We start from the raw sequence: 25,176 nt of genomic DNA on the forward strand, positions 1-25,176 counted from the left end.
GATAATAAATCATTAAGTACACTAGCAAATCCACCAAAGAATGGCTCAAAAAGAAGCAATTAATGGACTTATCAAAGCCCGGATTTGAATCCCATTGAAATGTTGTGGCAGGATTTGAAACAGGCAGTACATGCAAGAAAACGCTTAAACATCTTGCAACTGATAATTTTACATGGAAGAGTGGTCAAAAAAAAAGTGCAGATACCCTATGTAAACATTTTTGTGCAATATGCAGTGTAGTAGTTGGGTATGCAAAATCAGTAGACATGTCCATTGTCTGTAATGTCCACAAAGCTCCCCAACAAAATTGCTGATTCATTACAGAGTCTAATAGCAGTGGGCAACATGACTTCTTGAACCTTTCCTTGTTACAGCAAAAGTTACCATGATCTAGTGGAGAAGAAGTGCCTTTGTTTGGCCAGTGTGGCATTGAGGGGGTGTTTGCTATTGTCCATGATCCTCTCAATTTCGTCCACCATCCGCTTTTCCACCACCACTTCCAGGGTGTGCAGTTTGCAGCCTAGGACGGAGCCAGATTTCCTGATTAGCTTTTTCAGCTTTATGCATCACCAGCAAAGAACATGATTCTCACAACACCTCCAGCCCTATCAAGGTGAGAGTGTGCTTGCTGAAGCAAGTAGGTGAGAGTATCGTCAACTCCCAGCTGTAGTTGGTAGGGCAGTGGTACTATATGCATTCCTTACATTTGCATACAAAAGGTCCAGGTGTTTAATTTTCTCTGGCAATGCAGTCAAAAAATTCAGGGAAAGTGTGTAGAACTGAGGAGACAGAGATGATTGAAATCCCCAGTCACAAAAGCGTTGGGATATTTGTTTAAAAACTTCGACAGTCGAATGAATGACACATGCACCTTCTGCCACAGCTGATGGCAGAAGGTAAACAGTCGCTATAATCACAGAGGTGAATTCCTGTGGCAGATAGTATGGCTGCATTCCCACAGCAAGCAGTTCGATATTCGGGCTACAGAGATGCTCCTTCACAGTACCATGTCCAGGATTACACCACATTTCATTAACAAACAGCAATCCACTCTCCTTTTTTTTTTATTGAGGAGTGTAAGGTCTCTTTCAGCTCGCACCATCTTGAAGCTGGGAATGGTAGCGCTGCTGTCTCCATAAAGCACAGAATACAGCAGTCTCTGTATTCCCACAGGGTCTTTATCAGTGCACAAAGCTCATCAATCTTATTCGCCAACGACCAGGTGTTACCCATGATTTTTCCTAGGGTTTGAAGTTCCTCCTCTTTACCCTTAGCTTGATCCCAACTCTACACCCCTGGTACCATCTCCTCAACTCAAATGGAACCCGAACACAAAGCAGACATCGTAAACAGTTAATCAAAGTGCAAAAGAGCAGGAGAAAGAGCAAGAAATGACTTTGGAAAATAAAGTGCAAAAGAAATAACGGAATTTGCACAAGAAGGGAAAAAAAACTAAGCAATTAAAAGCACAATAGATAAAAACTATGTGACTAGCTGCTTCAACAGGCTGCCACTCGCACAGTGCGTGAAAGTGAGGAAAATGCAAACCACCTGACAAAATCACATACAAAATCCTTGAAGACACATCATGAAGCAAAAACATCTGACAAATACAAAATGAGGGTTAAGATCTTAAGATCTTTAAACACAATTCTGAATCCTGTAAATTGCTGTATCCAATACTGAAAGTAACTTTTTTTGTAACTTATAACTTGGGGAAATCTACATGCGCACGCAGAATTTTTCAATTATGAGTTATTCAGGCGACTTGAGTGCAAAAGTTATGCCAATATATACGTGGGGAAAGTTACACATTCAGACTCAGGGTTTTTCAATAGCATTTAGACTACTGTCTTTAAACATAAGCACTTGCCTTTAAACCTGAAAACAAGAGATACAGACTGAAGAGGCAGCCAGTATTTTTTTTTCCCCTTTGCTGTCCAATGTAACATAAAAGCAAGGGACGATTTAAAAATAAGAAAAATCCCTTTTAATGATATCATATGAATGAGAGGATTCCAAGTGCTGAAAAACATCTAATAGGAGTCTAGTACATTACCTATATATTAATGCATGATTAGTCCTATGTTTTACATGTCATTATTTGTCACCTTGGAATATATAGGATGCACCTTGATCCAGGATATCCTATAATCTTGCGATGCATTTTTATATGTTGTGCAGTTACTCTTGTACACAACATAACGAAGCCAGAAAATGGCTAAATCAAGGTCATGAAATCGCTGTGTGTGTGGGGGTGGGGGTGTAGGCTATTTTATTGTGTTTTGAATTCTCCATTTTAAATTGAATGAATAAAATAATGCCACTTATCTTGTTAATTCGATGTGCTCTCATGTAAGGTCAAGCAGACCTCAACACCAATGACCACAACTACAATGCCTCCACCGCCAACAAGTCTAGTCCTTCTTGCTGTTCATTTGTATGCCTCAAATACCCTTAAAATATACTTCAAACAGGAAGAAACCTATGGAAGAAAAAGCTATTGCAGACATTTGACCTTGCTGTGACCTTGACCCTGTTTGGATCAAATAAAAAAATCTAATCAGTTCATCCGTTGGGTACAATGGTAATTCCATACAAATCCATCCAGACAAACTTTTAACCAGTCGTTCTTGAACTATCCCACTAACAAGAACTTAGATGGATGGACAGACATATGGCACAAATCTTCGATGATCAGAAACTGCACGCACACACACACACACACACACCTCTTTTATGCATATATGTAGAGTTTAAGAATGAACCCCTTTTCAATCTTACATAGCAGGTGGTTGGCCTGTTTTGGAAGAAGAAAGTTTTTAGATCTTGTCCCTTTGATATTCACAGGGATATAACAGCAGGGAGTCATCATTTCCACCCTCTTATTTTTTCCCAGCTTACTTGCACACAGATGATGTCAATGTTTTTGCCATTTCTTAAGTTTACACAGCATGTCTTTCTGAATGGCTTTTGCTGAAAAAGTTTTCTAAGGTTTGCTCATCTGTTTTGGCCATTAGACTATTTGTTAGCATGGCCACATCAAGCTCTCTGAAGCATGCCAGGAGGTAGCAGGGGGAAAGATGGTAATGCAATTACTGAATGTGGTTGCCTAGCCATCCTGTGTGAGGCAGAGTGAGCATGAAAATGGAAAGTAAATACTATTTTGTGTTTAAAACATCTATTTTGGTCTAATAAATTCTAATTGAATTTACTACCAGGCATTATTCAGAGTAAGAAAACACTCATGACAGCTCTTAAATGCACCATGTGGAGCCTTAAGATAGTGTTTTATGACTAACCAGCTGAATGGAAATACAAAACAGAGCAATTTTATGTATTTTGTGTGTGTGTGTGTGTGTGTGTGTGTGTGTGTGTATTTCTAATTCAATAAACAATGTAAAGAGAAAGATGAGCTAGTTTAAGTTAGGAATTAAAAACTTTATTTCTTAATTTCCATGTTTTTTGAAAGATATTTTGTACCAACCCAGGTGGGGTATATAAAAGCTAGAGGTGTTTACACAAACCATTGCAAAATCTCAGACATTTAAACTTATCAGAAGAGCTCCATTAAGTTAATAAAAAAATTTTTTTAAAAATCAACACTTTTTGCAAACGCAAAAAGTTTAGAAAGCTCAGACTCAGGTCTGCATATTTTCTGTGCTCCTCAAGTGCCTACCAAGAAGCTTGTTAATCTCGTAACCACACACGGCTGTTAACACAGCCATAAATGTCAGGTACTAACAGGCTCAGCTCACAGGATTTTGAGACTGGTTCCATTCTGGACTGGGTTAAGCCCATGGAAAATCGCATAGAAAGCAAATAGAAAGTGCTTTAAAAATCAAGTTACATAACATAACATAAAACAGAAATAAAAGTTTATTTGAAAAGGTGGTGATGAAATGATGACTAAGAACAATCATATCCCACCTTTGCAATTTTGATGAAGTGGCTCAAAATTTCAGCACGGATCTTCAGAGTCTGTGCTGTCAGTATCTCTCTCACCACCCAGAAACTGACCTGAACAAAGATTTAAAAAAACAACAACAACAAATTTAATTAAAAAAGAAAGAATATGGTTCACCTAGTTCAGAACCTCAGTCATTTTAAAATGTTACAGTATCTCCATTCAATCAATGTAACTGCACTCAAAAATGTGTCCCCATAGTTGAAACAACTGATCATTTTATTATTCATTAACATCCTCGACAACATATTTTAAACATACCCAGAACGGGTATGTTATACTGTATTCACATAAAATGCACTTAATCCTGGAACAATTTAGATTTTATTTACATTTTATATATATATATATATATATATATATATATATATATATATATATATATATATATATATATATATATATAGCTTGTTTTGTTTGCAATTGTGTGATATCCATGAGAGCAGAGTACATTTTTGAACAAAAGATTAAAAGGTTAAACAATAAAGAATTATTCACAGCCTTCTTTGCTCATATTTACCAAGGGTGCCAATATTAGAGGAGGGCACTGTATTTGAGCTAGTAAAAAACAAAAAAACTATACTCATACAGATACGAGTACAAAAAGACTCAAAACACAAGGGTGGAATCCATAAAAACAACATTCGCTCACACTGTGAACAAATAGAAAACTCTGGAAAGCTATAGTAGACATAACAGTTTCACTTTATTCATTCATTCTGTTAGTTGCAAATGATCTTTATGATAAGCATTAGCAGAAGTAGAAAGAACATGCAACATTTTGCAAAGAAAAACAGTCCAAGCACTCTTTCAAACTGAAACATGTGTTGTAGCTCCAGTGTCTCTCATTCATACTGAACCTTTCACCTAAAGCTATTTCCCAGTCCTCTTAAGAACACACCACCAAAGAGTAGGAGACCTTTTAAGAGTAAGTAGGCTGCAAACTGCAGTTCCCCTAAAGGGAAAGCATTGTAAATCTGGTATGCCCTCTAAAAAAATTAATACATGCCATTATTTGCCTTGAATACAATCATTCCTACAGATGAAAAGAGGCACACTGAAAATGCTGACTTCTCATGGTCTATGTAGGAAACACATGTCTTGCAGCAAGACCGAAATTTTAGGTACCTCTTAGGAGACAACCATTCTTGAAATAATTGCCTTAACAAAAGCATCACATTAAAACATGGCACTAGGATGACAAAAAAAAAAAGTCATTTTGAAATATGATGCTTTCTGATAGTAATGTTCCATGACATTTCACTCTTGGTAAATTGGAATCACTTCCATATACAGTGCATGCTGGCCTTTTTCCAACATGCCCAAGGATGTGATCAAAAAGCATTAATTCATCCATCTTCAGTAACTGCATTATCCTGGTCAGGGTCACTGTTGATCTGGAGCCTATCTCAGGAATACTAGGCATGAGGCAGGAATACAGCTTGGATGGGAGGCCAGTCCACTTCAGGGCACCATGCACACACACACACACACACACACACACACACACACACACACACACACACACACAGGGGTAATTAAACATAGCCGATCCATCTACTGGCATGGTTTTTGGAAAGTGGGAAGTGGAAAGTAAAAGTGAGTCACTGAAAGCCAGCTCCAAAGTGGACTGTATAATCAGATTTATGCTTGTATACTGATAGTATATAATAATTATTGGTAACGCAAATCATCTTGATAAAGGAGAAAAAAGGTAAGTACAAGTCAAAGAAGAAAGCAAAATAAAAGCACCAAGATAAAGTAACAAATAGTAGGGGTGTAATGATATACTCATGATTCAATTCTCAGAATATTTTGAATAAAATTATTATAAAGAACTGCACATTTCCACAATGCACATAGTCACATTTTTGCATCGTGATGCAGTTACACCACTAATAAATAGCATAAACCACACAAGAAAGGGTTACATAATAAAACTGTAAGACAAACAAAAGCAAATAAAGAAAGAAATGCTTGAACAATAATTAAACCATAAAGACAAACAAATAAAATTTAAAACATCAAAATAGATAGATAAAAACCTTACCTTCAATGAAGGAATGGGCAAAACTAGTTACTTGCCGACAGTGAATGTGGAATTATAGTATGTCAGGCATATAAATTCAATCAGTCACCCTGTGCCTTTTATACAATATTTCAAGCTAAATGACTGAAAAAGCAAAGCGCTACCTGTGATTGATCCTGTGGAAGCAAAACAATTGTGGAAGAAGCATGTAAGCCACCAGAAGGGCTACAATCAATCACATCCAAAATAAACATTGGGCAGCAGAATGTCATCTCAAAAAGGCCCCATTTATTGGACTTCTTTTTTTATTAGACTACAGAAAAAGCTTGGAGATGAACAAGAAAGTGCATCTCCCATGGACATGGGATCATTAGAGCTGGAGCAGTGAGAAGTATCAAAGAAGTTGCTTGGTTTTTGAATCATGCTGATGGAAGTATCTGAATTTGGTGCATGTGACAAATGTTTTCCTGGCACACATTAGTACCCCTGATACCCACTGAAATTTTAATTTTATCCTGGAGGCATTTTGGCGGGGTAACAAGTATCAGATCCTAACTGGATCACTAAAAACATGTCAGTGCAAGGTGTAAAGGGAGCCTTTGTTTGTAACCTGCCTTCTTACGGAGGTTTGGCATGATATTTATACTGCACGTCTAAGCCTTGGTTTCTTTTTATTCCAGTCTTGCTTCTAGATAGTGCCAGAATGATTGGTATGCTATATATTTTAGTAAAATGTGTGTCACAATTATTGATACCCTTATATTTAGGGTTTTGTACAACCTCCATTTGACAACATGACACCACAGTCTCCTCTTTTAATACTTGAGATTGTAGTATACAAAGAAAGGAATCCGAGACACTCCTCGATACGGAATCTCTCCAGATCCTGCAGGGTCCTCTGTCGTCTCTTGTGGGCTCTCCTCTTCAGCTCAGCTCACAAGTTTTCAACAGGGTTTAAGTCAGGGGACTAGGAGATCATGTCAAAAAGCTGGATTCTGTGGTCACTGAACCATTTTTGCATGGATTTGTTTTACTTGGATGTTTTTTTTTTTTTTTAATCATTGTCTTACGGGAAGATGCAACCACAATCCAGATGAAGTTAGTTGGCAGCAAGCAAGCAGGTTTTTATATAAAAATTCCTGGTACTTCATGGAATCCACGAGGCCATGTATCCAAATAAGGTTTTCAGGGTCTCTGATTAACAGCCCCACAAAATCACAGCTTTTCCACCATACTTAACAGTGGCAATCAGGCTCTTTTTTGCCCAACAAATTTTTAAAGCCTAAAAAGCTTCCTCACAGATTAATCAGAACCACAGTACTCACCTGATTGAACCTCCGGGTGAAGGCCACCACGTTGGGTGCAAGGTTGTGCTTTTCCTTCTTATTCCATCCACAGCTGGCCAACTCCTGAAACATTTTGAAACACAAAAACAAAACATTCCATCCTCTTAGGCCACTGACTAATACTTAGTATGATATGGCTCTATCTATGTCAAGAATGAATGGGAACCTTATAATATTATCTATGTGTCTGAAGGACAATCAGTATTTACTCTTGCATCAATACCATACCAATCATGTGCTGCACACTAATATTGCAGTTTAAGCTTTTTATATCCAATGCTGGCCCAAATTTAGCCTATTACTCAAAAACACTTAAAATTCAACACAGAAGCAAAATACTCACATCTCTGAACCCAGTTGGAGATAGAAAAAAAAAAAAAGACACCAGCCGTGAGTGAGAAGAAGCAAGGGTCCAGATTTATTGGTTCAGTTCCACCACACGAGATCCACACCGATGAGAATTCTCAGAAGTGATCTGACACCTGGAGCTCAAGCTCCAGTATTTATACTGTATTTACACAGTAGATAACCAATATATTTCAGAAAGACTATTATATCAATACCAATAGGGTTAAAAAGAGCTCATCTACATTACCATTACGTTTTGAAAGAGGCTTATCAAATTTACCATTATGTTTTGAAAGTGGACTTTCTGGATACCATTAGGTTCGAAAGTGGAGAGAGACAAAACAATTTAGAGAGACCTTGGTCTCACTATTATCTCGCGGGGGCAGCTTGACTCAGCTACCCTTATAAATGGCTCCTCATGGTTTTCTCTTAAAATTAAGGCCTTCCTTGCGAGACAAGAATCTTCACCATCTGAATTATGAGCAAGTTACATTTTTCTATATTTCTGGTTTATAACTTATTTTCATAATTGCTCTATATCTCTATTTTATATATAGTTATACTGCTTGCAAAATGGTTTACTGTACTTCCTACTTCATAATATCATTATATTACCCTTCTACTATCCTACATATCCTACTACTCTTTATATTACCCTTATAATATCTTAATACTCCTTTTTATTATTCTTATAAAGTTATAATGTTATGTGTGTGTGAGAGAGAGTGTGTGTGTGTTATGTCTGCATGCCTGCCCTTGACTGTACGAGTGTGTGTGTGTGTGTGTGCTTGCACTCCTCAGCTCTTATACTTCCTTGTGACTAATAAACCATAGTGTGTTACTCTTAAAAGATCTTAAAGTGTGAATCCAATTTGTCAATATCTGCCTAATACCGCTTCTGTGTGTCTAGGTGCCCATCGTCATTTCTTCTTCTCCCCTTTACTGGATTTGGATCTGAACACTCACTATCAGCTCGCGCATCTCACTGCTGACATCATGGTGCTACTTAATGTTCTTCGCAGCACCCCCTCTGGAAATGGAAATGCAGGGTTCCCCCCCCCCAGATACAGAATCCACCCCGTGAATGTGTGTATTGACGCCTCTACACAGACAGACCCTCCCACCAGCTTTCAGTCTGAGGATGATGTCACCTTCTCTGATCTGGGCTCTGACCATTCTTCCCTCTTCTCACCTGTCAGTCCGCCCTACTCTCAGTGGTCTCCTTATTTCACATTTGCTGACTATCCCATGTCCCCAGGACACACCCCATTTTCTTCCCCCTACCGCTCTCCTCAAGATTACGCACCCACCAGTCCTGTGAATTTTCAATAAAATTACATATTACTCATACTAGGTCTCCCTCATGTTTATTTCATGTCATTTTTATCCATAACACCAACCACTCAGTGGTAACTCTCAAATTTCATATTTCATTATCAGACTTTTAATTTAATAGACATTCTAATAAACATACAGTCTCAAAATTTTAAGAACATTGAGGCAATAAATAATTAACCTAAATATAATATATCTAAATATTATATACAAATGCCATCTATTACAACAAATATACTCCTTCTCCATTAAAAAAAACTAAATGTAATCCCATACCACTTTTGTGCACATCAACAGTTTATATTATACATACATACACAGTGGGGGAAATAAGTATTGGACGAGTCAATATATTTTTCAGTAAATATATTTCCAATGAGGTTATTTACATGAAATTTTCACCAGACATCAGTATTAACTCAAGAAAACTGGAAATATAAGTAGCCCAAGAGGCAAGGACCACTCAGAGAGAGATCCAGAAACACTTGGAGGCAGCAGGTGCCATAGTCACAGAGAAAACAATAGGCAACGCACTCCACTGCTCACGCTCACCATGCAAGACTTCATTACTAAAGAAAAGGCATGTCAAAGCTCATTTACAGTTTGCTACAACTCATTTGGACAAGCCTATGAAATACTGGGAGAATGTAGTCTGGTCAGACAAAAGCAAAATTCAACTTTTTGGCTGTCATACTACACACCATGTAAGGAGGTAAAAAAATGGCACTGCACATCACCCTTAAAACACTATACCAACAGTGAAGTTTGGAGGTGGAAGCATCATGGTGTGGGGCTGTTTTTCATCATATGGTACTGGCACACCTTCATATAATTGAAGGACCGATGAATTGAGCCCTTTACCGGGAGATACTTGAGAAAAATCTGCTGCCATCCACCAGGATGAGAAGTGGGTGGACCTTCCAGCAGGACAACGATCCAAAGTATACAAGCAAAGGAAAATTGGTCTCAATTGGTTTCAGAGAAAAAAAATCAAGGTGTTAGAATGGCCCAGTCAATCACCTGACTTGAATCCAAATAAACAAGATTTAAAAAGACAATATGTCTAGAAGAATGGGCCAAAAATCACACCTGAATACTGCGGCAGATTACAGCTTCAAGATGCTTCCTGTATGAAGTAATTAATCACAAACATAGGCTTCTCCACTAAGTATTAAATACATTTCAGTTAGCGTGTTCAATACTTCTTTCCTGTGTACTTTTTTCCACTTTATTACACAACTTTTTTTATGGACTTTAATGTTTGGATTTCTTTGTGTGTGGATTTCATGAGTTAATACTGATGTCATGTGAATAGCTTCATTGGAAATATATTTACTAAAAAAAAAAATGTTATGAAACGCATTCATATATATATATATATATATATATATATATATATATATATATATATATATAAAAAATCACACACACACACATATATATACACACACACACACACACACAGAGTATCTCACAAGTGAGTACAACCCTGACATTTTTGTAAATATTTGATTATATCTTTTCATGTGACAACACTGAAGTAATGACACTTTGATACAATGTAAAGTAGTGAGTGTACAGCTTATGTAACAGTGTAAATTTGCTGTCCCCTCAAAATAACTCAATACACAGCCAATAATGTCTAAAAAACTGGCAACAAAAGTGAGTACACTCCTAAATGAAAATGTCCAAATTGGACCCAAGTAGCCATTTTCCCTCCCCGGTGTCATGTGACTTGTTAGTGTTACAAGGTCTCAGGTGTGAAAGGGGAGCAGGTGTGTTAAATTTGGCGTTATCGCTCTCACACTCCCTCATACTGGTCACTGGAAGTTCAACATAGCACCTCATGGGAAAGAACTCTGAGAATCTTGGGGGGGAAAAAAAAAAAAAAAAAAAAAAAAAAAAAAGAATTGTTGCTCTACATAAATATGGCCTAGGCTATAAGCAGATTGCCAAGACCCTGACACTGAGCTGCAGCATGGTAGCCAAGACCATACAGCGGTTTAACAGGACAGGTTCCACTCAGAACAGGCCTCGCCATGGTCGACCAAAGAAGTTGAGTGCACATGCTCAGTGTCATATCCAGAGGTTGTCTTTGGGAATTAGACGTACGAGTGCTGCCAACATTGCTGTAGAGGTTGAAGGGATGGGGGGGTCAGCCTGTCAGTGCTCAGACCATACGTCGCACACTGCATCAAATTGGTCTGCATGGCGGTCATCCCAGAAGGAAGCCTCTTCTAAAGATGATGCACAAGAAAGCCCGCAAAAAGTTTGCTGAAGACAAGCAGACTAAGGACATGGATTTATGGAACCATGTCCTGTGGTCTGATGAGATCAAGATAAACTTATTTGGTTCAGATGGTGTCAAGCGTGTGTGGCGGCAACCAGGTGAGGAGTACAAAGACAAGTGTGTCTTGCCTACAGTCAAGCATGGTGGTGGGAGTGTCATAGTCTGGGGCTGCATGAGTGCTGCCGGCACTGGGGACCTACAGTTCATTGAGGGAACCATGAATGCCAACATGTGCTGTGACATAATGAAGCAGAGCATGATCCCCTCCCTTCGGCGACTGGGCCAGAGGGCAGTATTCCAGCATGATAACAACCCCAAACACACCTCCAAGACGACCATTGCCTTGCTAAAGAAGCTGAGGGTGAAGGACTGGCCAAGCATGTCTCCAGACCTAAACCCTATTGAGCATCTGTGAGGCATCCTCAAACGGAAGGTGGAGGAGCACAAGGTCTCTAACATCCACCAGCTCTGTGAGTATGGAGGAGTGGAAGAGGACTCCAGTGGCAACCTGTGAAGCCCTGGTGAACTCCATGCCCACTCACTACTCTGCATTGTAGCAAAGTGTCATTTCTTCAGTGTTGTCACATTAAAAGACAATCAAATATTTACAAAAATGTGAGGGGTGTACTCACTTTTGTGAGATACTTATATATAAACATATAAACACACAAGCAGATTTGCTACCAATTTAAATTTCAAATTAAAATATTTGTTTATAGGCTAAGAACATTTTGGAATGCATCAACAGACAATCAAAATTGAATATTTTATAATCCTAACACGATCTGAATAATCCTTTAAAAAAAAAAGTGTTCCACCATAAAGCTTATTGTTGTTCTATCCAATACTAGCCCAGGGGTTCCCAAACTTTTCCAGGGCAAGGCCCCCCAAATGGCATTAACATTTGACCGAGGCCCCCCTTTTGCAAGATGTCTTGCAACACACATTAAAAATACAGACTTCTGAATATATCCCCCTTTTTTTTATTAATAATTACATCTTGCATCTTTACATTACAATACATTAGGAATTGATTGTTTGTGTGTGTGTGTGTGTGTGTGTGTGTGTGTGTGTGTGTGTGTGTGTGTGTGTGTCTGTGGTTGTCTGAGAGTGAGAATTTATTTTTCACACTAAAATGTTGAGGCCCCCCGGGCTCCCCCTGTCAGCCCCCACTTTGAAAACCACTGTACTAGCCAACAGTATGCTTATAATACAAAGATGAAACATGTTAAAGAATGTGGTATATGCATCCAGTCAAAGAGATCCGGGAGAAGCATGTCTGCCCTCTGCCTCTCTGTAGAGCTTAATGGCTACACACTGGATGGAGTAACCAACACCAAATTTTGGCCAGGGGCAGAGCTCTTAAACATCCTGTCCAAAATTCCAATTTACAACAAGCATGGCAACATCAGCACCACAGTAGTCATTTGCAACACTCTTTGTTAATCAGAGAAGGCTTGATACCACATGCAATATTGTGAAGTCTAGGCACATAACAGTATATAGGCCATTTCAGCCTACAGCCTTTCTGCAGGAGCAGTGGCTGTAATTTAAACCTCAAAGTTTGAAAATCATGAACATGATCTGATCACTTACAGTAATGAATGTTTACAATAGTCTGACAACCAGTGCAGTTGTATTACTAGTCCCAGTGCAAAGCTCAGTTGCAGTGTAGCACAACATTACAATGTGTATAATCAATGCTTTGTTTTTGACAGCTGGAAAGGAGAGTGGCATTGGCACGTCATAGAAACACTCAGGAGCGTCAACATGTATTGATGACCGGATAAAATGAAGCCCTTCTCTAAATTGCACCCTAGGCATTGCCTATGACGAGGACTTACCCTGATAAGGACTCAATGTGGTCATACCATTGCTCTGCAATAAACATCCTGGCCACCAGAGCTCTTGAATTCTAGTCCATTGTCATGGTTACAAATTAGGATAATATGAAACCCATTACCTTTCTGACTATCTCTGTATCTGCCTGATCTGTTCCATATCCTTCTCATTACAAATGGCTCCACTGCTGTCAAACCATTTGCTGTGATCTGTATTATTATTTTTTTTAAATGCTATAAAGTCCCAACTTTATGGGTTATTTTATGGTTTAAATCCCCATGATCGAGTCTCAGGTTCACATAAAGTATGGAAATGCTCAGATGGTACAGTTTTCCAGCAGGCCTTCAGGCAACACAGATAAAATAAAGATGGAATTATTCAGAAGTGTTTAAATCATGATTTCTGGAAGCTGAAATTTCACGTGTTTTAGCAGTTTTGCATTCAATCCTTATTGGAAAAATATTGTTAATGCGACCATTTTAGACCACCCAAGTTGATTCATGACCTGTAGCCCAAACACATTCAAACTGAAGTGAAGCACGTCTTCTAGCACTCTTCTGTCTTCTATAAAACGAACAAATCTAGTGCTTTCTAGAAGTCAGCAAAGAACACTGATCATAGTACGTCACATTAAAGAAAGTAACATAGCAGCAGCACAAATATTGAAGTTATAAGGTTAGAAAACCTGCTCGAATATCTATTTAAAACTCTTAGCCTTGATATTTGTCTCAAAATGTAGGCTGTTAGGTTTAGGAAATCAGGCAAAATATACTTTAGCAATATCCTCCTATTGTGCCCCCTAGCCATGACCAATTCTCTCCAGTGCATGTTGGGCCTGTTCTTTTCGTGAAGCTTTATAATAATTAAAAGGTATTTACTAGGTTACAAAAAATACAGGGGGGATTTCACATCTATTTTAATCTTACTCTAATTGAATCAGGATGAAATCTCCCGATGATCGCAGAACGTGTCCCAATTTGTGGCTGGTCTAAAACTATTATCTTCCAAGATTATCCTGTGGTGTGAGCTGTGTAAAATCATAACCCCTTCCATCTACTCACATCCCTGTGTAAAATTAACATCCTGTGGTGTGGAGGGAACACTGACTGACTCAGCCCTCCAGTGGATTATTAGCTGCATAACCTGACTTTTTTTTTTTTTAAAGCTATTTGCACTAAATGTCATGCAACTACAATGTGCATTTTAATTCACTTATTACTGGTAGACTACACTACAGATTGAAACAAGTACGAATAAATGCAAAAGAAAGTAAAGGGGAAAAAAAAAGTGCATAACTATTTCCATATCTAACTATATCTGTTGTGCTGCCAAATCTGTTTTTGCTATTAATTATAATTAATTCTAAAAATATAAGTAATTCTAAAAATATTAATTCTAAAAATAAAATCACCATCCATAAATCTTAAAATATGCTGGATATCTAGTATGTAAGAAATTGGTCTACAGTATCGTGAATTAGGATTTGAGGTCAGTGGTATCACCCACTGATGCTACATGAAAATTAATTTGATGTCTAACATTTGTGAAATCAAGCTTGCATATGCAATATATTGAAAAATCAGAATTTCCTTATGTATTCTACACTTGCCTGATGTTCATGCTCACTGCAATTCCCTAGCTCAAAACTACTATGCAAATGAACAAATGAATGAATGAACGAAAGAAACTGGGGTTTTCGGCCAGTGGTGTAAATTTAACGCATCAAAGATACACACCTTTCACAACATTTAGTTACTCTTTGGTCAAATATGACAAATGTGAATACAGGATCATTTATTTTAATAAAATCCATTATAATTTATTGGTGCATTACGAAACCAGTGCCACTGAATTGCCACCTTCAGATCAGAGAATCCTGATACACGGATTCATTTTTAAATATGAGAGGGCTGGATCAGTAAATGATGAAGCTCTGGAGGAGGACAGGAAGGCATGTGTGTCATTAGGGGTCAAGCCCCAGAGAAGACCCCCATTGTTTTCATTAGTTTTCTTCTTCTTCTTCTGCTCTTGAGTCTAAGGCAGCCCATAGAACCACTTGCGGGAAAGTTATGAAAGTTATGGCACACAGAGAGGACAGACTGAACTGTTAATCCAGCAAATTTGGAGTCTCTAACTCAATCCCTCTAGCACCACCAACTGTCCAAAGTTGCACTCACGTTTATGTCAATAACTTTTAAGCAGAAGTCCTAGAAACTAAGTTCTTTTTCCTCTGATTCCTTGGCTCAAGATGATTCGATTGCACCCTATGAAGTAATTTTTCCGCCATTTTGAATTTTCAGAAAAACCTATTTTTTAGGCTGTTTGTCCGATTTGCATGAAAACTGGCGTGCATCATGTACACACTTACAACAAAAACATTCACAGAATTTTGATAAATCATACCATTTTCGAATGGCACTTCAACAAATTCGACAAAGAGCACGCCAAAATAGACAGGAGGGTATATCTCCAACAATTTAGCATATTCATACCAAACTTATTTGTCATAGGCATCATGACTTGAGGGTGCCTGCTCAGTTTTGGAACAGTGCCCCCTAGTGATCATGAGATATGAAAAAAGCACATTTTTGCTTATAACTTCTGAACAGTTTGTCATAAAATTTGTCTCTTTACATTCACTGGGGTATACAAAGCCCAATGATATGAAAACTTCCTATGTCGGCCATTTTGAATTTAGTCATAAAATGCTGTATTTTACGAACGACTTGAAATATTGTTACAAAGCTCAGTATGTGTCTTTGGCACCATGCTCTGAAGGGACTCAAAGTTTAGGGAAGCGCCACCTTGATCAAAAATTATAATGCTATTTCTAAAAAATGCTAATAGCTATTGACTCCTTTTGCCCATTGTAATGAGACTGGTGTTGATAGATTCTGTGAATCATGCCAAGAACAATGATACCAATTATGCCATGGTCAATCAAACTTGCTGTCCACAGTTTTGCATTTTGTTGAAAATCTTTTTCGAACTCCTTCTAGAGCATTGGCCCAATTTCGATTCAGATCATCTTCAGACCATGTTGGCAAAAGTTATGGATTTTGTGTTCATATACTAAACTGTTTAACGCATCAACAAAGTTGATGGCACGATGGCAAAACTATTCAGAGGCTGCATCTCTTCAAGGCTTTGGCATATTGATGCCAAACTTTGTGTGCATCATTGTGACCCCACACTGACCATATCAGATCAATTTGGTCACAACACCACCTACTGGTCAAATATGATAAGCAATTAAATCATAATTGATTGCATTTATGAATATTCAACCATTTTGCCTAAAATCATATACCACTGTCTAAAATTGCTCTTTTTTGCAGTTGGTCTTGATGCTCCATGCCATGTTTGTTTAGCTCCTCGTTTAGCCTCTTTAGTGCTTGGCCCCTTAATTGCTGCTTGCAGCTATATATTATTATTATTATTATTATTATTATTATTAGCGTTATTACAGATTTGGAACAGTATAAATGTCAAAGCCATGATGTGCCTCCTTGATAACATATCCCGCAGAGATGTTTTCCAATGAAGCGAGAATGGAAACGATAACCGTACTCAACAGTAAACAGCGCCAAGAGAAGCTGTGGGACTCTACATTAGCACAATGATGTGATACTCACAGGAACATGATTGCTGTTGCAGAAATCAGAAATAAATCTTACCAAACAGCTTGTGGAAAAGATAAATGTGCTTCACGTTATTGATTGTAAAACATGCTGCATAAAACTGTTGCATCTTCCTTGATATGTGCCCAAGCGTTGTGTAAGCAGAGACACATGGCAACCAAGGACTGCTGGAAAGTAGGTCAACCACTTGCACATCATTCTTTAATGACACTACTGTTACTCAGACACACCAATCTAAACACTGGAACAAGCTTAAACCTTCCATACACAGTCTCACTCAGTTACTTTAAATAGAAGACAATACTATCATTTCTGTTTCTATGATGCAAGGACAGAATAGCTGAGAAAGGCCATAATGACAGATTTGAAGAAGAAGAAGGAAAAAAAAGCTTTTATGACAATCCAAACAGCGGATGGTGGAGAAAAGAACCATGGGCCAAGTATAGAACACTTCAGCATGACATCATTGCTAGAAAGACTGTCTGGAACACTTGGAAGAGGTTATGGTTATTAATTTTGGCTCTCTACAAGGAAAAAACCTGACTGTTTTCCATCCACACTTCATTAAACTGATTAATATAGTTTATAGAATAGTTTAGAAGAGAAACATCTTTGGCATACTGTGATGTGTACCAGCTGGTAACGCGTAGCATGAGGAAGTCTGTCACAGACACACATCTGCAACATCAGTAAAATCTCAACAGTGACTGAGTACAAGGGTTCACAAGGACACAGGTACATGGCTATAACATGGCTTACTATCTCTGAACTACTAAAGAAAGAAATATTATTTAAAATACTTTCATTCCTAAAGCCTCTAAATGCTACAATGCCTCTACTGCATTTCTTAGCTATATGCTAAGAACTGTGCTATAGTTTAAAATGTGCATTTTATTCACGTAATACATGTAAAAAAAAATAAATAAAAATAAAGAAAGAAATAAAGAAATAAATAAGTGTACAAATATTTATGCTCAAGTACAGTGTCCTCCACTAATATTGGCACCCTTGGTAAATATGAGCAACAAAAGGCTGTGAAAAATTGTCTATTGTTTAACCTTTTGATCTTTTGTACAAAATAATTCACAAAAATACTCTGCTCTCATGGATATCAAACAATTGCAAACACAGGTTTATCAAAAAGTTGTTAAATATAGATGGCAAAAATTATTGGCACCCCTATGAATGTGTATGAGAAAAATATATTCCCATTGATATTAAAAAAAAAAAAAAAAAAAAAAAAAATTAAGCACCCCTGGGTGACTAGGAGCAGGAAATTGTTCAACCAGGACCTCCTGTTTCACAGGAGTATAAATATGAGGCAACACATATTCCATTAAAGCTAGTTCGCCAACCCTAACCCTCAATGCACTGTGAAGAGGATGGCTTGAGTGGCCAAAAAGGATCACAGCTGGAGAACTGCATAAGTTAGTTACGTCTTGGGGTCAGAAAGTCTCCAAAACTAGAATCCAACGTCACCTAAATCGCCACAAGTTGTTTGGAAGGGTTTGAAGAAAAAAAGCCTCTATTATCATCCACGAACAAACTCAAGCGTCTTCAGTTTGCCAGACACTACTGGACCTTCAAATGGGATCGAGTTCTATGGTCAGATGAAACCAAAATAGAACTTTTTGGCAATAAACACCAGAGGTGGTTTTGGCACACACAGAGAGGTAGCCATATGGAAAAGCACCTCATGCCCCCAGTTAAATATGGTGGTGGCTCTCTAATGTTTTGGCTGTTTTTCTGTCAGAAGACCTGGACATTTTGTTATGATACTTGGCATTATGGACTATCAAATATCAGCAGATTAAATGAAAACCTGACTGTCTCTACCAGAAAGATTAAAATAGGCCGAGGTTAGATCTTCCAGCAGGACAATGATCCAAAACGTACATCAGAATCAACACAAAAATGGTTTAATGACCACAAAATAAAAAAGACTTGTCATGGCCATCCCAGTTCCCTGACTTGAAACCCATAGAAAACCTGTGGGGTGAACTGAAGAGGAGAGATCGCCAGCATGGACCTCGAAATTTGAAGGATCTGAAGAGATGTATGGAGGAATGGTCTCAGATCCCTTGCCATGTATACTCCAACCTCATCAGGCATTATAGGAGAAGACTCAGAGCTGTTATCTTGGCAAAGGGAAGTAGCACAAAGTATTGACTAAAAGGGTGGCAATAATTGTTGCACACCTATATTTGACAAAGATTTTTTTAATAAACCTGTGTTGTGTTTGCAATTGTTTGTTATCCATGAGAGCAGAGTATTTTTGTGATTTTTTTTTTTTTTTTTTTTTTTTTTTTAAACAAAACCTCCAAAAGTTAAACAAAGACAATTTTTCATATTTACCAAGGGTGTCAATATTAGTGGAGGGCACTGTACATGTTTTGTGAAGGGTTGATGTTCCACAGATGAAAGGCTATAGCATGTGAACTGCTTTGCAAATAAAATCATTGAAAACAATTAAAAATTCTTTAATTCCCAATGCCTCTCAGTGTTTCAGTATCATTACATAGGTTGGTAAAATGAAGTGTAGCTGTAGAACCTTACCTCAGGTTGTATTGCTTTGAATACAGGAGCATCCATCAAAGTGATCTGGCCCTTCCGAAAAAGAAAGAAAGTTTAAAACTGTTAATAGTTGACATTTCCTAACATTTCATTAAAGCGGCAGTACTGAACTTTTGCCTCTCTATTGTCAAATCTGTTTGAAACATAAAATTGCAAGTTACTTGGGGAGTTTATTTTTTTAGTATTTTTTTTTTTTTAAACTGCACCTCTGTGCAAATGAATCTGATGGTTTCAGGTATATGTACTGTATGGGCTGTATATTAGCTCCAATACTTGACAACGGAGGTGGTGGTGGATACAGTTTTCTTGGAGTGGAGGTGACTTGCTCTCTGTCATAGCTAGCAGAAAATAAGTGCAATTTACCACACTGACCAAAGCGAATCAAAAACAAACAATTAAAAAAAATAAATAAATAAAAAACCAGACAGGAAACTTGATACCTAGCTGAATCAAGCGAACAAGTATGCTAATGTTAGCTAGCCACCTACTGAGCCATCTTATCTGTTCATCAGAAAAAAAAAAGCCTTCTCCGAGTCTTCAATCCCTTCAGATTGTCACCACCTCTCAAAAGCCATGCCGATATTTATTCTCGGTCACTATCCTTTTTTGACTGCAGGCTATCCGCAGATTGAGGCTTCTTGGTTTTGACAACAGCCGATTCTCCAGATGTCAATGATTGCGTTTAGAACTATCCAGATTAAAAGTTTACACATTTAAATTCTCAGCAACTGTTCTAAGAACAAGCTACAAACACTCCACCATCCTCAGCCCCCACACACGATATAGTAGCCAGCTCTTCTTTCTTTTTACGGATGTGATGCAACCATGCAAAGACAAATGCGGTCAGACTGATGGTTCCTGCGAAATCTGACCCAACATTTCAAATTATAAATCATATTATAAGCTTACTGTTGCGAATCGGGTAAGGATAAGATATTAGAAAGATAAGGAGAAGAAAATAAGATAAGGAGACAATTTTAAACACTGATTTATTTTATGTACTTGCTCGATAATTGATTTTAGCTCATTTTTAACCAAAAAAAAGTTCAGTACTGCACACCTGAAACCATGAAACCCAACAGTGAGGCATAAAACATGGTCTAATTTGGTCCATTTTAATTAAGGCTTTTTGTGTTATGTGACTTGTCAAATGCTCTATTAAATTCCCTTTTAGAAGGTAAATGTTTCAATTCAACAATAGACACCATCACAAAGCAGATTTTCAGAAATATGGATGTAGATTTAGACCTCTAATGAGGCAAGAGTGGCAAAGAGAGCTGCCCTGAAACATGATGTAGAAACCAGACTTTAAAAAGTAGCCCATCCTCTCCTGGGTGACACCAAATAATGAGATTATAAATCATTAAAGTATACAGGTGTAGAATAGTGACTGCAAACAGTACCGTGTGTTGAGATAATGTTCAGTATAAGAATATTTTGAATAAGAGTTTTTATTATTGCATCAACAGTTCTTAGAAGATAGAAATCTACAGTATACAGGTGAGATTATCCAAAATATTTTCCTTCTAAGGGACCAATAGCAGTGCTTAGGACGATGTTCACTGCTATATTTGTGTACAGTAACTAACTCACAGCAAACTCCTCAGGTGTCACTTTGAGCACGTCAAATACCACCGCGTCATAGCTTTTAGCGGAATCCAAACTCTGCCAATCCAAAGACTCCGAACTACTGCTGTCCTGCAAGTACACAACCATGTAAGGTGCATATTAATACAATATGAAAGTATGAAGCACAATAAGATGATGCATGCACAGTTCATAATGATCTTAATTTAAGGTTAAACGAGCTGGCTCTTCAGCAGCACAAATTCATGAAGATCTAACCTAGTGTTTAAATTAAAATCAATTTGCAAAAATTATGAAATGTGTACAGGAGCCTTAAAAATTAGCATTTAAAATCAGGATACAATATAAATCAATAATGAAAACCGGACTAACATGCTGATTCTTCTACAATGAAGGCTTAATCAAATTAACTGCTATTGCTCAACTTTACAACTGTGTTATGTAAATATAACATTTAGCTAGTATTAGCTGTATTAATTTATGCAGTTACGTTTGGTTTGCTAGTCAAACTGTCAAAAGCATAACAATATCAAAAGCAACATACCAGAAAAAACTGTCAAGCACTCTCCTCTTAGGGTCTGTTACAACAATTACTGCAGAACAAGACATGGTTTTGATACCAAACTGTCAAAAGCTTCAGGTGTGTGTTGGAAAGGACATCCATGTTCATGAAGCACCTTTATGTCCAAACCTGTCAATTAGTTCATCAACCATGCCATTTTATTCATTTATCGTAAAGAAAAATATTGGGGGACGATATCAAGGTCAGCTGAACTTGTAAAAATAACAAAACACTATTCCTGAAAATAATTTGCAGAGAAGTAACTTAAAATGTAAGCTTGGCTCGTTGTCCATTCACGAACATGGGAATGGGCAGAGTTAAAACTGTACTGGAGAGTTAAAACTCTCTCCAGCCTGGGCAAAACTGGAACGGTTCTGCGCTGGGTGGAATCCTATCTCTCTGACAGATCCTTCAAGGTATCATGGAGGGGAGGTATTTCTGAAATTCAGCAACTCACAACTGGTGTTCTGCAGGGGTCAGTTCTGGGTCCACTCCTCTTTTCTATCTACACTACATCTCTAGGGCAGGTGATTGAGTCTCATGGCTTCTCATATCATTGCTATGCTGATGACACCCAGCTCTATTTGTCCTTCCAGCCTGACGATCCATCCGTCTCTGCACGCATCTCTGCTTGCCTGTCGGACATCTTGGTCTGGATGAGGGAACACCATCTTAAGCTTAACCTGGCAAAATCTGAGCTTCTCGTCATCCCAGCCTGTCCCTCAATCAACCACAACCTCACTGTACAGCTCAGCTCACTCATGCCAACCAGGATGGCCAGGAACCTTGGGGTGATTCTTGATGACAGCTTGACCTTTACAGACCACATCTCAACTGCAACGTCCTGTAGGTTCATCCTGTACAACATCAAGAAAATCCGACCCTACCTCACCAAACAGGCTACACAGATACTAGTCCAGGCTCTTGTTATCTCTAAACTGGACTACTGCAACTCACTGCTTTCAGGCCTCCCAGCCAGCTCCATCAAACCCCTTCAGATGATTCAGAATGCTGCAGCGCGCCTTGTCTTCAACCAGCCCAAGAGAACCCATGTCCCCCCCCTCTTCACCTCCCTCCACTGGCTTCCTGTAGGTGCCCACATCAAATTTAAGGCCTTGATGCTCACCTACAAGAGCTTGTCAGGAACAGCGCCCTCCTACCTCAACGCTCTCCTGAAGGCCTACGTTACCTCGCGGAATCTGCGATCGATTAGCGACTGACATTTAGTAGTTCCCACTCAGCGTGGCGCAAGGTCCCTTTCCAGAACCTTCACGCTAACTGTTCCTCAGTGGTGGAATGAACTTCCAATCTCAATCCGGACCGCAGAATCTCTCACCACCTTCAAAAAACAGCTAAAGACCCACCTTTTCCGTGAACACCTAACCAACTCCTCTACTCTGTGCACTTTACTTCTTCTGGAACTCAATTAATAGATCTTGTATGGTAACACTACTTGTATTGTTCTCTGCTTGATGTATCGCTTTGCTTGTATTTTTCTCATTTGTAAGTCGCTTTGGATAAAAGCGTCTGCTAAATGAATAAATGTAAATGTAAATGTACTGAGGCCAGCCACTAGAGGGCCTCAGAGACACTGTGGCTTCACTTTTAAACACCATTCATGACCTCCCCCATAAATACAGTCACAGTTTAGGACACATTACCTGTTCATTACAAATAAATGTACATCCCTAATACATATACAGTATATTTCATTATGTCAGTGCCTAAATGCATGTGTTGTCTGAGGACATGATTATGATACAGAAATAATACAGAACTTTGTTATAACTTCCTACTGCGCTTTGAGAACCTGCTTTTAAAGGCGCTCTAGAAAATATTGTTCATTATTATCATCATTACTACGACTACTCTGCTTTAACTGCTAAGCTTCAAACATTTTATCTATGATATCACAAGTTTTAAACATAGTAATCACTACATATAATTGGAAACACACAATACGATACTTGTTAAATAAAGTGTGTGTGTGCGCGTACATACCTGGGTGGCAGAGGTGATGCTGACACTGACAGGGAGTCCATTCTTCCTGTACATGCTCTCAGCCAGATGAGTAGAGCGAGCTCTCAGCAGACCTCAGCTGGTCACTGACGCACACGACGTCTCAGCCATCCCTTAAAACAGATTTTTGCGAAATTTCATTGCACTCATTTGGCTTCAGTTGACAAGTTGGATGTACTTTATCTGCATTCTTTGACTACACAGAGGTATGCAAAATATTACATCCATATATATCCAACTGCCCTGACGTTTATAAATATAGCAACATAGGTTAGTGCATTTGTAGTAATCATTAGTCATTTTTGTAAATCAGTTATGTTAGATTTACTTCACATGAATGTCTGTATTTAGTGATATTTTGTATTGTTTGTGAACAAGTTGACTTTTTGACACTTTTAGTTGAACGTTAGGAGCCGACCTGCAATCCTCAAGAATCTATTTTTTGGAATAGATCCTATGATCTTCTCATTCAAAATGCATCATTCTATATTCATAATTCTAGGTTTAGGGTCATTAATCACATACAGTCCAATTGTAATCAAAAAGAATCCAGTGAATCTTAGCACCAGAGTTGTTTGGCACAGCATAATGATTAAGAGCAAGCAGTTCAAGTTAAGACTCTCATTTGTGTTTCACCGAGGCAGTATGGTGTGTATAGTCATGGGAAAAAGAAAGTACACCCTCCTTCAATTCTAGGTTATTTATTTATCAGGTACTAAATAGTGTGGTCCTAACCAACTTCTATAAACAAACAAATACCCTGAAATGACAACAAAAACATTAAAATCTGTTGTATCTGGTTAATATATTTTTTTCCCCCCAAAAGTAAACCAACATTTACAATGTAACAATTCAGCTACTCACTGCCCTGCCCAATTCAGTAACATGTAGAAAGAAAAATAACTTCAAGTAAATGTTTTCTGTAGCAGTTCATTAGTTTCTCACATCATTTTGGAGAAATTTTAAAACATTGCTTCAGTTCATTGATGTTTGAGGCCATTTATTTATACACAGCTCTCTTAAGATCCTGCCACGGCATGCCAATGGGGTTGAGGGCTGGATTTTGACTTGGCTATTCTAACACCTATTTAAAAGAAAAACAAAAAAAGAAAAAAAAAATTCTTTAGCCATTGAGATGTTGATTTACTGTGTGCTTGGGATCATGGTCCTGCTGCATGACCAAATTTCAGTGCAGCTTATGATGCAAGCCTCACATTTGTCTGAAGAATATTCTGGTATAGAGTTCATCATTGTCTCAGTGACTGCAAGTTTCCCCCAGGTCCTGTGGCTGCAAAACAAGCCCAAATCATCACCCCTCCACCACCATGCTTGATAACTGGTATGAAGTGTTTGTGGTGATACTCTGTTTGATTTTCACCAAACATGGTGCTGTGCATGAGGACCAAACATCTCCACCTTGGTCTCATCAGTCCAAAGAATACTGTTCCAGAACTTTTGTGGTTTGGTCAGTCTTGTTCCATTTTCTTTTTGGAGAGAAATGGTGTTTTCCTAGCCACCCTTCCATGAAAGCAATACTTGTTCAGTCTTTCAGATTGTATGGTCATGAACATAAACGTTTAAATGTACTTACAAAGGCTTGTGGGTCAAATGATGCAGCTCTCGGGTTTTTCTTTAT

The 25,176-nt window shown here is 38.2% G+C and overlaps 1 protein-coding gene across 3 annotated transcripts in view; it reads right to left on the reverse strand.

Moving 5' to 3' along the window:
• Window positions 1–25,176, reverse strand: part of ralgps1 (Ral GEF with PH domain and SH3 binding motif 1) — a 169,148-nt gene that overhangs the window by 113,910 nt on the left and 30,062 nt on the right. For all 3 annotated transcript variants that reach the window (XM_053624771.1, XM_053624770.1, XM_053624772.1), the window contains exons 2-6: window positions 23,523–23,653; window positions 20,966–21,070; window positions 19,355–19,405; window positions 7,322–7,405; window positions 3,931–4,020 (exon numbers count right to left, since the gene is read on the reverse strand). In XM_053624771.1, coding sequence (XP_053480746.1) covers window positions 3,931–4,020; window positions 7,322–7,405; window positions 19,355–19,405; window positions 20,966–21,070; window positions 23,523–23,576 — 384 coding nt within the window. In that variant the 5' untranslated portion in view covers window positions 23,577–23,653. The remainder of the gene's footprint in view (window positions 1–3,930; window positions 4,021–7,321; window positions 7,406–19,354; window positions 19,406–20,965; window positions 21,071–23,522; window positions 23,654–25,176) is intronic.

The sequence above is a fragment of the Ictalurus furcatus genome, chromosome 5, assembly GCF_023375685.1.
Source record: "Ictalurus furcatus strain D&B chromosome 5, Billie_1.0, whole genome shotgun sequence".
NCBI classification, from domain to species: Eukaryota; Metazoa; Chordata; class Actinopteri; order Siluriformes; family Ictaluridae; genus Ictalurus; species Ictalurus furcatus.